This window comes from Cervus elaphus, chromosome 1 (genome assembly GCF_910594005.1).
Source record: "Cervus elaphus chromosome 1, mCerEla1.1, whole genome shotgun sequence".
Lineage (NCBI taxonomy): Eukaryota > Metazoa > Chordata > Mammalia > Artiodactyla > Cervidae > Cervus > Cervus elaphus.
Window position 1 is genome coordinate 97920069 of NC_057815.1, and position 11325 is coordinate 97931393.

At 52.7% G+C, this 11325-nt stretch overlaps 1 protein-coding gene across 1 annotated transcript in view; it reads right to left on the reverse strand.

The window, feature by feature from the left end:
- Positions 1 to 10915, reverse strand: part of LOC122701446 (oxysterol binding protein) — a 31278-nt gene extending 20363 nt beyond the window's left edge. The window contains exons 1-3 of the mRNA XM_043914390.1: positions 9932 to 10915; positions 5553 to 5761; positions 3158 to 3408 (exon numbers count right to left, since the gene is read on the reverse strand). Of these exons, the coding sequence (XP_043770325.1) occupies positions 3158 to 3408; positions 5553 to 5761; positions 9932 to 10305 (834 nt within the window). The 5' untranslated portion in view covers positions 10306 to 10915. The remainder of the gene's footprint in view (positions 1 to 3157; positions 3409 to 5552; positions 5762 to 9931) is intronic.
- Positions 10916 to 11325: the final 410 nt, after the last annotated feature.

Here is an 11325-nt window from a genome sequence, read left to right on the forward strand (position 1 = left end):
TTGCAACTACAGTTACGCCTGCACCAGAGTCGGTCTTGTCCCCTCCTAACCGACTCCCCTCAAGCCCATGTAGGATCTGCACGCACAGCATGCCTGCCACCCGAGCGCCTCTCCTGCCTTCTCTCAGCTCCTTCCTCCACCGGAGCGGCTCCCAGAGCCTGCGGGGCAGAGATGGGCCCCCCGGCCACACCTGGACAGGCTCCTGCCCCACATCCCCTGAGACCAGTGACAACTCGGTCAGCAAGAGGCGACGGCATGCCAGGCACTGTGCCCATCTCTCAACACCCATGAGCTCATGAAAGCCTTTCCACACCCCAAGAGCAGAACCATCGCCACTTACAGAAAAGGAACTGGGGTCACAGGGGAAGGAGGCGCCCCAGACAACAGAGACGGTTACCTGGGGCCACTGGATTCCACGGCCCCGAATCAGGGGTGCCTTTTTTTTCACAGGAAGACCTCTCAGGTCTTCCAGAATTTAGTTGAGGTGTTACCTTCTCAAATCCTCCCAGTCTGAGCTGGACCCCCAAGGATTACAGCACAGCAGCCTGTGCCCCTGTCTCTCGGGGCGCTCAGCACACTCCATAATCATCTGTTCACCTCTCGGCCCCTAAACGGAGAGTCATCTCCCTGAGGGCAGGGACCACGGCCATATCCCCTAGCACTGTGCCTAGAACACAGAAGGTGCTCAATAGGTGTTCACTGAATTAGTAAATGGATACACTAACAGTCTCAAATTCACTCCCCTGCTTAGCGACTCACTCTGGTAGCAAGAAAAGCTGTATCCTAAGCAAGCAGGCAGCTGAGCGAAACTCACGCACTCTTCCTTTGCATTGACACTGCCTGTTTTGAGATGTGATGTGCTACACAGCACTTTTCAGGCCTTACCATTATCCCCTAGGAAACAACACATGGATTAAAAAAATGCCTTACCAGCAATAACTGGCTACAAAAGGGGCAGAGGCCGTGCACGCTGGAGAAGAGAGTGAGAGCAGACACAAGCTCCGGACGCCTAGAGCTCGGGAACAAAGACAAGCATGTCTTCGAGGGAAAAGTCCAAAATAAAGTTTCAGTTTTGTGAGACATTTTTAAAGCAAGAGGTGTTTTATGTAGCAAATATTTATCATAGTAGAAAGAAAAACTGTCATGGGAGCAGACTTGGATAAAAGGTAAGACAATTGTTTCCTGAGCCGTTCTATTTCATACATATATTTATGTACTATTGATTAAATGACCTGTATGATTTATGAGTTTTCCTGATCAGAGGAGGACGAGAAAAACAGGCGCCAAGAAGTGGACGAGTCTGGAAAGAGAAGAGGACCAGATGCCAGAGACACCGGCGCCCGCGCTGGGGTGCGCAGCACAGCTGACGCTGCCGAGACACTGATCTGCCCCCAAGCCCTCAGTGGACAGAGTGACTTCCCTGCCCGCCTGTGTGTGAGTGGGAGCACGGAGGAGCGCTCAGAGCCTCAGAACAGGGAGCAAAAATAAAAGTCACCACAACTTTCTACTGAGGGGTTTTACATGCAGGAAAGTAAAATTTCCCTTGGTCAAAGGAAAAGACTTTTGATTTCTGGGAGCTGCACGAACTAAACTAGTTCTAAACAGAATCCTCCTTATCACTTCTTCAATAAGGGGGAAAATCTGACCCTACTGAAGGTAGTGTGAAAGTTGTTTAATTGTGTCCAGGTCGTTCTGACCGCATGGACTGAGTCCATGGAGTTCCCCTGGCCAGAACACTGGAGTGGGTTGCCATGCCCTCCTCCAGATCTTCCCAACCCAGGGATCGAACCCAGATCTCCCGCATTGCAAGCAGATTCTTTACCAGCTGAGCCACAAGGGAAGCTGGAGAATACTGGAGTGGGAAGCCTTTCCCTTCTCCAGGGGATCTTCCCCACCCAGGAATCAACCCAGGGTCTCCTACACTGCAGGCGGATCCTTTATCAACCGAGCTATCGGGAAGCGTTACGTTCCTGCCATTTAATTAGACAGGAAAACAAAGCACCACCTGTGTAAGCCCTTTCTCACAGAGTTGGCTTCTCACGGGCCTTGAGAACCATGCTTCTTGTGCTCCTACCTGGAAGGTGACTAAAATCACCTGCCGGGTGCGGACTGGTCTCCAGCAGGGAAACGCGGCAGTTTATAAACCACACTCACTCCGCACCCGGCACCCGGCCCACATCGCCAGTGCCAGTGCACTTTGGGCTTACTGGGAGCCCTGCCTCCAGGTGGCTGATGGGCCCCACAGACCCACGAGTCACACGAGCCAAGAGCCGCAGGGGGCAGAAGCACTGGCCCCTTCTTTTGAAAAGCAAAGTGCCCAAGGTTGAGTCTGTCGTCTTATCATCCCGAAGTGTGTTGAAGTGTTAGTCGCTCAGTCGTGTCTGACAATTTCCAATCGCATGGGCTGTAGCCTGCCAGGCTCCTCTGTCCACGGGATTCTCCAGGCAAGAATACTGGAGTGGGTTGCTATTTCCTTCTCCAGGGATCTTCCCGACCCAGGGATCAAACCCGTGTCTCCTGCATTGCAGGCATTCTTTACCATCTGAGCCACCAGGGAAGCTCCATCACCTAGAGCTCTCTCAAAGAGATCTATCACCTCTCAAAGCCTAAAGGTGAGACTCACCCGGATTCCAAGGTTTTCAGTACTACTTGGCCCAGCCCCCCATTTACCACACTGCAGGCCAGCACGCACTAGCAAAGCAGGGGTCAGATTCCAATGGAAATCTCAAAGAACTGAAAGGTGGAAAGGACCCATGAAGATCTTTCAGTCCCAACAGATAGAGTTAAGAAAAATAGATAAGGAGGGAGGGAGGGAGGCAGGAAGAGACAGAAAGAAAGAATGAAAGAAAAAGAGAGAGAAAGAAAGAGTCGCAACCCCGAAGGTGAAGGACTCAGCGTCGCCATCAGAGGCCCTGCTGGGGCAGAAGCCAGGCTGGGCAGCGCCCTCCTGATCACTCGAGCAGGGCAGCGTGGAGGGTCATTCTATTCCTGCACCCTATTCAGTTTCACGCAACAGACACTGCAACTCAAATCCCTTGAACAGGGAGGCAGGACCCATGGTTTATGCCTTGCCAATCACAGCCTTTCCCACCACGCGGGAGGGGCGTGGCCCTTTTCCAGCACACGGCGGGAGTGGCCTTTCCCGCGGGGCGCTCACGTTGATCATGGCGTTGGACGTGATCCTGAAGAGCGTGGCGCGCTCGTTGACCTGCTTGATCTTCTCGCTGCTCTCGGCCGGCAGCCGCAGGGCCTCCAGCTCGCTGAGCGAGCGCTGCAGCGCCGTGCCGTGCTTGGCGATCAGGTCATTGCAGGTGCTCAGGTCCTCCACTTTGCTGGACAGGGTCCGCAGGGTGTTCTGCAGCTCCGTCTTGTCAGTCTGGGAGACAGACTCTTCGTCTCCTGACTCATCTGTGAGGCGAGAAGGGGAGCGGTAAACTCCGGGCCCAGGGCCGAGAGCCGGAACGCTCCCAACACGCTGCGAGCGGACCCGCACCCTCAGCCTGCGCAGTGACCGGCCGGATTCCCCGCCGCCAGGCGATCCCCCGCACCGGTCCTCGGCCCGCTGCGGCAGACGCCTGGGGCAGACCACAGTGGGCACTTCTCCTGCTGGTGCTTTTCTGATTTTATTGAGACGTAACTGGCGTGTGATGCTGCTGTAAGTTTCAGGTGTACACACGCACGTCTTGCATCTATCAGGAAATGACTAAAGTAACCAACGTCCGTCACCTCACACAGACACAAAAGGAAGGCATTTCCCTGTGATGAGACTTTCAGGATCTGCTCTCTTGGCAACTTTCAAACACACCACACAGCAGAGCTCACCACAGTCACGTGCTGTCCACGACATCCCTAGTACTTACTTGCCTTCTAACTAGAGGCCGGCATCTTTGGGCCACCCTCATCCAATCCCCTCACAGCCCACTCAGGGTTCTTCCTAAAGGTGCAGAGCCTCCGGTCCCACCCCTAGAAAAGCTTTGATCTCGCTGGTGTGAGCCAAGGTCCAGGAACCTGCATTTCAAATAAGCTGTCTGGGTAAGTCTGATGCACACTAAAGTCTGTGAACAGGTGACCGAGAGGTTAGGGTGGAGAAACTAAATGGCTCTTACGGTTGGGAATGAATTATTGAGCCTTTAACCCTAGCGTGAGGGTCCCAAAACAGTCAATCTGACTATGAGTGCCAATCCACAATCATCTGTTGGGTGGTCAGCAGGCCCCTGTATGTCCTGCAGCCCAGCCCTCTGTAAACCACTCTCACATCATCAAAAGACACATAATTCCTCTTTCCTACGGGAGAACTCAGGAACTTCATGATGAATTCATCTGACACTGAAGTCACCGCTGCACTGGAAGCCATGCAAGGCCTGCTGTTAAATGCCTCCTGAATAACAAGGCACGGAGGGGCTGTGCCTGCCTCTCGCTGGCAGTATTGTCCTTAAGTATTCTCCTTAACGCTGTGTAACTGCGAAGTTCTTTTCCAGCCATGTCCCTTCCTCTGGGGGAGCTAAAGTCAGCACTAAAATAAAACAAAAGAAACACGGAAAGACCTGCCCTATCTATATCTGCTAGATAAAGGGGCAGGGCCGGAGTCAGAATATACCTGTGACCCAGAGATTTATAAAGCAGGAAACTTCCCTTTCATTGCTTAAGAGACATTAAACACAGCATGGGGAACCACAAGAGATAAGAAGAACAAGAGATGAACAGAAGTCAGCAGGTGAGCACCGCGGTCAGCTCTAAGCGAACAAGCTCAGTATGATTAAACTACCATTTTCCTTTAAGAAAAATCAAAACATAAGCAGGCTGTGCTTTTTAGTGAAACTATGCTAGCAAAATTAAGATTTTTCACAGAAAATATCACAAGTAATTTTTTCCCATGTATCTCAGGCATGAAACAGCTCCGGTCGCCGACCCAGGCGTCAGGCAGAGATGAGGGATGGCTGGAGCCCCTCTGCCCCTACTGCCATGAGAGCAAGCCCACCATCAGGGGTCTCTGCCCAGTGCCAGGGGGTTCACATATCGTGCTTTTGGCAGTCTATGGAGATTGCTGGTTTCAATTCAACTAAACAAACAGTTAAGTGAGAAGATGTCAGGAGAAAAGGAAACAGTAAGGACAGATCCAACCTGTGAGCTTATCAGTTTGGATCTGATTTATCAATAAAATCAATAAAACTGATTTATAAAATCATCTTTTCTCAAGATTTTAAGGCAGTCGGTGGGCATTAGAAGCCAAAAGGTAACTGCCATGCTTCTAAGACAAGAGTTTCCCAATCTCAACCGTTCTGACATTTGGGGCCAGCCGCCTCTGGCGGGGACAGGCGAGGGGCTGTCCTGAACGCTGGTGGGAGCTCCAGCCCTGGCCTCTGCTCCCGCGTTTCAGGAGCACCACCCCCCTCAGTGGCAATAAGACGTCTCCAGACATCACGAGACGTCCCCTGAGGGGCTGAACTGCCGAGCTGAAAGCCAGCCCTCCAGGAGAGATTCAGCCAGCAGACAGCTGGTAATTAGATGACAGTGGGGGCAAAGGAGGTCTGCGCGACAGGGGCTCGCCCCACCTGACTCGGCCAGCATCTTCACCGCCTTGGCCTTGGCCAGCTCCAGGGCCGTGACCCAGCGCTGCCGCTCCACCTCCGAGCTCGCCTTCAGGTGGTAGGTCTGCGCGCCCCCATTGGAGATGATGAAGTTGCAGGAGTCCTCCACCGTGATGTTGGCCGTGGCGAGGTTGATGGTGCCGCGGCACGTGTGCCTCATCTCCGCCTTCGACCTGCAAGAGGCAGACAGCTGAGCGGGCGCGCGCCTGGCCTCAGCACAGCCTACTTCACAGACGCATGCGCCTTCCCTCGGCACATCCTACGTCACAGCTCCGTCTTTCAAAAGTACCGCAGTCTTAGGAATCAGCAAGTTCCAATATTCTCCTCGCATGGCTCCCTCCAATTAAAAAGCCAATCAGCAGGGACTTCCCTTCTGAGCCTGTAAGTGTTCTGAGTCGGAGTTTACTGCTCCGCTCTTCCCCTCACCCTGAGCTTTGGAAAAACAGGCTTCACTGAAGGCGAACTACAGAGAGCATTAACCCAGCAATTTTAAGTGTACAATTTAGTGAGCTTGGACAAATGTAAACAACTGTGCAACCACCTTCACAATCAAGACGGAGAGCACTTCCATCCCCCCAGAGTCCCCTCAGGCCCCTTTACAGTCAGGAGTTACCTTTCATTTAGCAAGATACAATTATCAAAGGTCAAAGGGTGCTTTATAAACTCACGCAACCAAATTCTGTATAATAATCTTATTCTCTAAGAGAAAGAGGGAGTTCTCTGGCAGGCCAATGATTAAGACACTGTTCCCAGGGCAGGGGGCATGGGTTACCTCCCACATGCCACGTGGTGTGGCCAAAAAAAAAAAAAAAAGTTAAAAGAATAGCTCCATTTTATAAATATTGAACAATCCACTCCCCCAATCCACTATAACTCAGCCCCAGTGAGAACTGTCATACCACTCTTAAAACCATCTTGCAGACGTGTAAGGCACACTTAGATGTTTAGAGTATCAAATATTGTGTGTGTGTGCTCAGCCTCTAAGTGGTGTCTGACTCTCTGCGACCACATGAGCTGTAGCCCACCAGGCTCCTCTGTCCCCGGTATGATCCCCCAGGTAAGAGTACTGGAGTGGGTTGCCATTCCCTTCTTCAGAGGATCGAACCCAACCCAGGGATAGAACTGTGTCTCCCACACTGGCAGGCATATTCTTTACCATTGAGCCACCAGGGAAGCCATAAAATACAGCTTAAATGATATGAAAGAGGAATCACTAGGTCTCTGTGGGAGTGAAGAAAGAATATTCATTAAAGGAGCACGGGGTGGTATAATCTTTCAGGAATATATTCTTTCCTAAGGTCCACTGACCTCTATTGGTGGGAACTCCTAAGCCACCCTATTAATAGCTAGGAGAAATTCAGCAAATCTCTTCTCAGAAGACTGGGTGTAAAAATTTTCTCCATTGCTACTGACTGACAGTTCTATTAATAGGCTAACTTTTAAACCTTACAGCCCTGCTTGGTGACAACAAGCTACAAGAGACTTGGCATAAAACAGAGCCGCCAGCGCAGCCGAGGGTACAGGGCGACCTGCGCTCATTTCCCCGCCACCGGTGGACCTGCCCAGGGGACCTGCATGTTGAGACTGCAGTTTTCCCTGACCAACTTGGAACAGAAAGAGGTCAAAGTCCTTTGCCAACTGCCAGCGTGCAAAGCAGGGCCGTCTCTCTTTCACGAGTGCCAAGTGGCCAAACACACCTAGCACATCCCAAATTCCTGCATGCCGGAAATGACGACATTCTCTCCATCTCTAGAAACCAAGATTGGGGTAGGTTTGAGAAAGCCTGTTCACTGTGCTTAGGATGACAGCTTGGCTATTGTTCGGTTTGTCACATGAAACTGGTTTTTCTTCCTCAGATGCACAGCCGAGAAGCATGGGATTGCCGGGGGGAGGGCGGGGGTCTCAATAAACCAGGCCATTTTCCACCTCCCGCACCTGCCACGCTGTAACGTGACTCCTGCTTTCTACTCCTCCTCCCCTCCCCCGCCCCGCGCTTCAGTTACATTATGAATAATGCAGGCTGAATTCCCGGCTCACCCTCACTTTCTACTCCAAAGGTGCGACTCAGACCTTCTGCCACATTCCTCACAACGCGCTGATCTTTTCCACAGGCCGCTTCCTAGGAATCTCCTCTGCTCAGGTCATGTCCATGAACTAAAAAAGTTTCCCGAATCATACAGTCTATAGCTTTTAAAAATACCAGAGGACTCTGGAAGTTTGAGCAGGCTTGACTCTGGAGCTCTTGGCTCAAGCAGATACACCTCTGCTTATAAATGATTAGTGCAGAAGTATTTCAAAAGAACTGCTTTTCAGGGTGCAAGAGAAGTTCTTCAGGCACCACAGTATTAGGTGGTGTTTTCTGATTAGTAAGTTCTTCCTGCAAAAGGCCAGCCAAAACAGTAGCTCCATCTCTAGAAGCTAGCCAAGAAAACTAATTCTATGGGCTTGTCATGATGTGTCTGGGAGAGCTGGAATTCTACATATGGTTTTAAGTAACAGGACAGCTGTGTAACTTTGTATATAATGAAGAACAGGATAGGTAAAAAGGCGGCCTGCCAAAGCCTATTAGGACAGTTCATCAGAGGATGGGTTTAGGAAGCACTTGGTTAAAAAGAAACCGTATTTTGTAAAAGGCATATACAGGAGATGGTTTTGGAGGCATGAAAAGCAGAAGGCAAGACGACCTGGCTAAATGAACCCTAAGAACATGGGGATCCAAAGAACCAGTTTGGAAGAATACCAACTGGTTGATAGAAAGTAGTTAAATGTGATTTTGAGGGTAGCGTGTAGACTTGATAATTCTGAACGCTGTTCCTTGGTTGGTTTGTGGGTGGAACTGTCTTGGCTGGCAAGGACAGGCCCGGGGGCATATTTCCCAATACATAGTTTGCTATGTTTGGGAAGGCGTTCTAGCTGTGGTCAGACAGGTACCACTAGCTCTTGTAGGAGAGAAATTAAAAGTGGTCACAAGTACTTAAGAGATAACAACATATACATTATTACTGTCCAACCAAGATCAATACTGACCAAGACAGGTACTGATTAAAGACTAAACTGGGCTGGGAAGTAGATCTGATTAAAAACCTGAATGAGGAAAAATGACCACACACTTAAGGCTTTCAGCTCATACACAACTATTAAAAAATGGGGAATCAGTGTTCATACTGACTTATAAGCCAAGCTAGGATATGAATCAGTTAACATTAGAATGATGGTCAGTGTAACAGGAAAACATGAACTTGAGCAGGGGAAAAACTTTGGAACAAACAAAAACTTTAGATTTGTGATTTAACCTTAAACTGATAGTCCCGGACAAATAATTTAAAAGGATTAAAACGAAAGTTAATTCTGAATAATTCAAATGATACACATAAACGTTCACAATTAATGTCACTTAAACAGTGAGGATGCACTAAGGCATTTTCTACCATGTTAGAGACCAGGTAAAAATGTGCTCCTACTTCAACAACCTCCAACTCCCATCTTCAGTTCTCCTTCAAAATTCTTTAAGAGTCAAGACAGTGAAATTGAGGGAAAAGAGATTCCTTCACCCAAACTGTCCCAGTGGCAAAGCGACTCCTGGCAGAAGGCAAGAAATATAGCCTTAACACTACTCCTTCGGGTCTCAAATAGAATGGTCTTGCCAAAAGCATGTTATGTTATGGCAAGACTGTGAGTCACCACAAACGTGTATTAAACGTCCCAACACAAGCGCTGCTAAAACAGGAGTCAAACAAAAGACATGGACTCTACTTTTGAGGAAACTTGAACCGAACTAACCAGCTGGCCCCCAGCAATCCTGGCTGGAACACTTAACCATCTTCCTTGGGAGGGCGCGGGAGCTGACAAAACTATCAGAAACCCTGGAGGGCGCGTCTCCATTGTGGGCTGTGCAAAGGCGAGAGTTGAGGCGAATCTTGAGGAGATTAGGACTGGGGACAGACCCCGAGGCCACCCTGTGCGTGGCGTCCTTGTGCCTGAACGTGGAGGGAGCAACGGCGGGAACGTCAAGGGCCGCTGATAACCCTGAATTCTGGAGCCGGGGCACAGACAACCAAGCCTCGGGACTCTGACAGCAAGTTCCCGGGGAGCGGTGCCCGGGTTCTGCCCCCGTAAGCACCGACACCGGCGCCCTCCCTGCGGACTCCTCGCTGCACCGAGGCGCTGTTGAGGACACGACGCAAGAGGAGACGCGATGCTCCCGGAGCAACTGGCGGGGCCGGGGGCCGGGGGATGCCGAGGGCGGGGCACGCGGGCGGCGCCGTACGTCCCGGCGCGCCCACTCTCGCGAGGGTGGGCTTGTGTCGCGGGCGGCTGGGGGGACGCGCCCCGGAAGCAGTTACCTGTAGTAGCTGAGGAGCCCGTTGCTCAGCACGAACCACCGCCGCTGGTAGCCTTTGATGTAATTGGTCCATTTGAAGAGCCAGCCCTCGCGAGCCGAGCCCGAGCCCGAGCCCCCGGCGCCCGAGCCGCCAGAGCCCCCCGCCGGCGGCGCGGGAGCCGGGCCCGCCGCCGCCACTGCCCCGGCCCCAGGGCTCGGGCCGCCCGCCGCCACCGTGGCCGCCGCGCCCGGCACGAGCCCGGAGCCCGGCCCGGAGTCTCCGCGGCCGCCGGCGCCTCCACCTCCCACGCCGGGGGGACCGGCGCCGCCGCCGCCCGGGGCCGCCATGGTGGCCGGGCCCGGGCCCAGCGCTCCTCTGAGCTCCGTCGCCGCCATGAGCCGCCGCCGCCCGCTGATACACGACCGGAACCGCCTACGAGAGCCGCCGTCGCCGCCCGGAGGGCCCCACTCGGCGAGCGCCTCAGCCGCCGCCGCGCAGCGTCCCCGCCCCGCCAGGCCGGCCGCGGGGAGGAAGAAAGTCGATTGGTGCCGCTGAGTGTCACTTGCGGAGGGCCCCTAGGACATTGGCATTTCTCTGGGGCCTGTCATGCCGCAGCGCCCAGTGAGCGTCCGAGGAGGGACGCTTCCGCCAGGCCCGGCGCTGATTGGTGCAGGTGAAGGCCAATCAGACTCAGGTCAAGCTCATTGGCGCTTTCCCGAAGTCTCCGGCGCTCAGGGAGGACTCGAGAATGCAGACCGCCTAGCCTGTGTGGCTGTCGAATGGCCAATATTTCTGCCACTCATTCAGTTTGTGCACTCGTCACCGCCACGTCACCTCCTCCCATCAGTCGTCTCCGCGGCCCTCTTCCGCCCTGACGGATTGGTGGTTGATATCAGCTGCTCAACTTTACTACCATTCACTGAACGAGTTGAGGGAAAAGGGGCGGAGTCTACGCTTCACATCTTCACTCTCATTTATTATTGGTCGGAGTGGATGTCACTCACAAGTCCGCGAAGAGCCGGGGCGGTGGTTGGAGATGATTGGCTCCTGGAATTGTCTGTGAACGCTGGAGCGTGACACTTCTGGCCAATGAAAGAGACCAATTGAGAGGGGGCGGGGCAGGCCGGGGCAGCCAATAAAACCCGGGAAGAGCAATTCGGGGGCGTGCCCGCCTGCTTCCGCCTTTGGGGAAGTTTGCGAGTCGGGAAAGACCGTCCGTTTCTCTAACGCGTGTTTTGATGCTGGGTGTCAGTGTTGGAGTAGCTCTTTCTGAGTTAAGATCGCCAGTTTGTTGGGAAGAGTGTTTCTGCGTAGTCGGCCTTTGCCTGAGTTTTTCCCTGCGAGTTGGAGGCCCGACCTCCTGGGGACCCCAGAAATGGCTTCCCAGTGTCCTACAGAATCTACCATCCTAACTC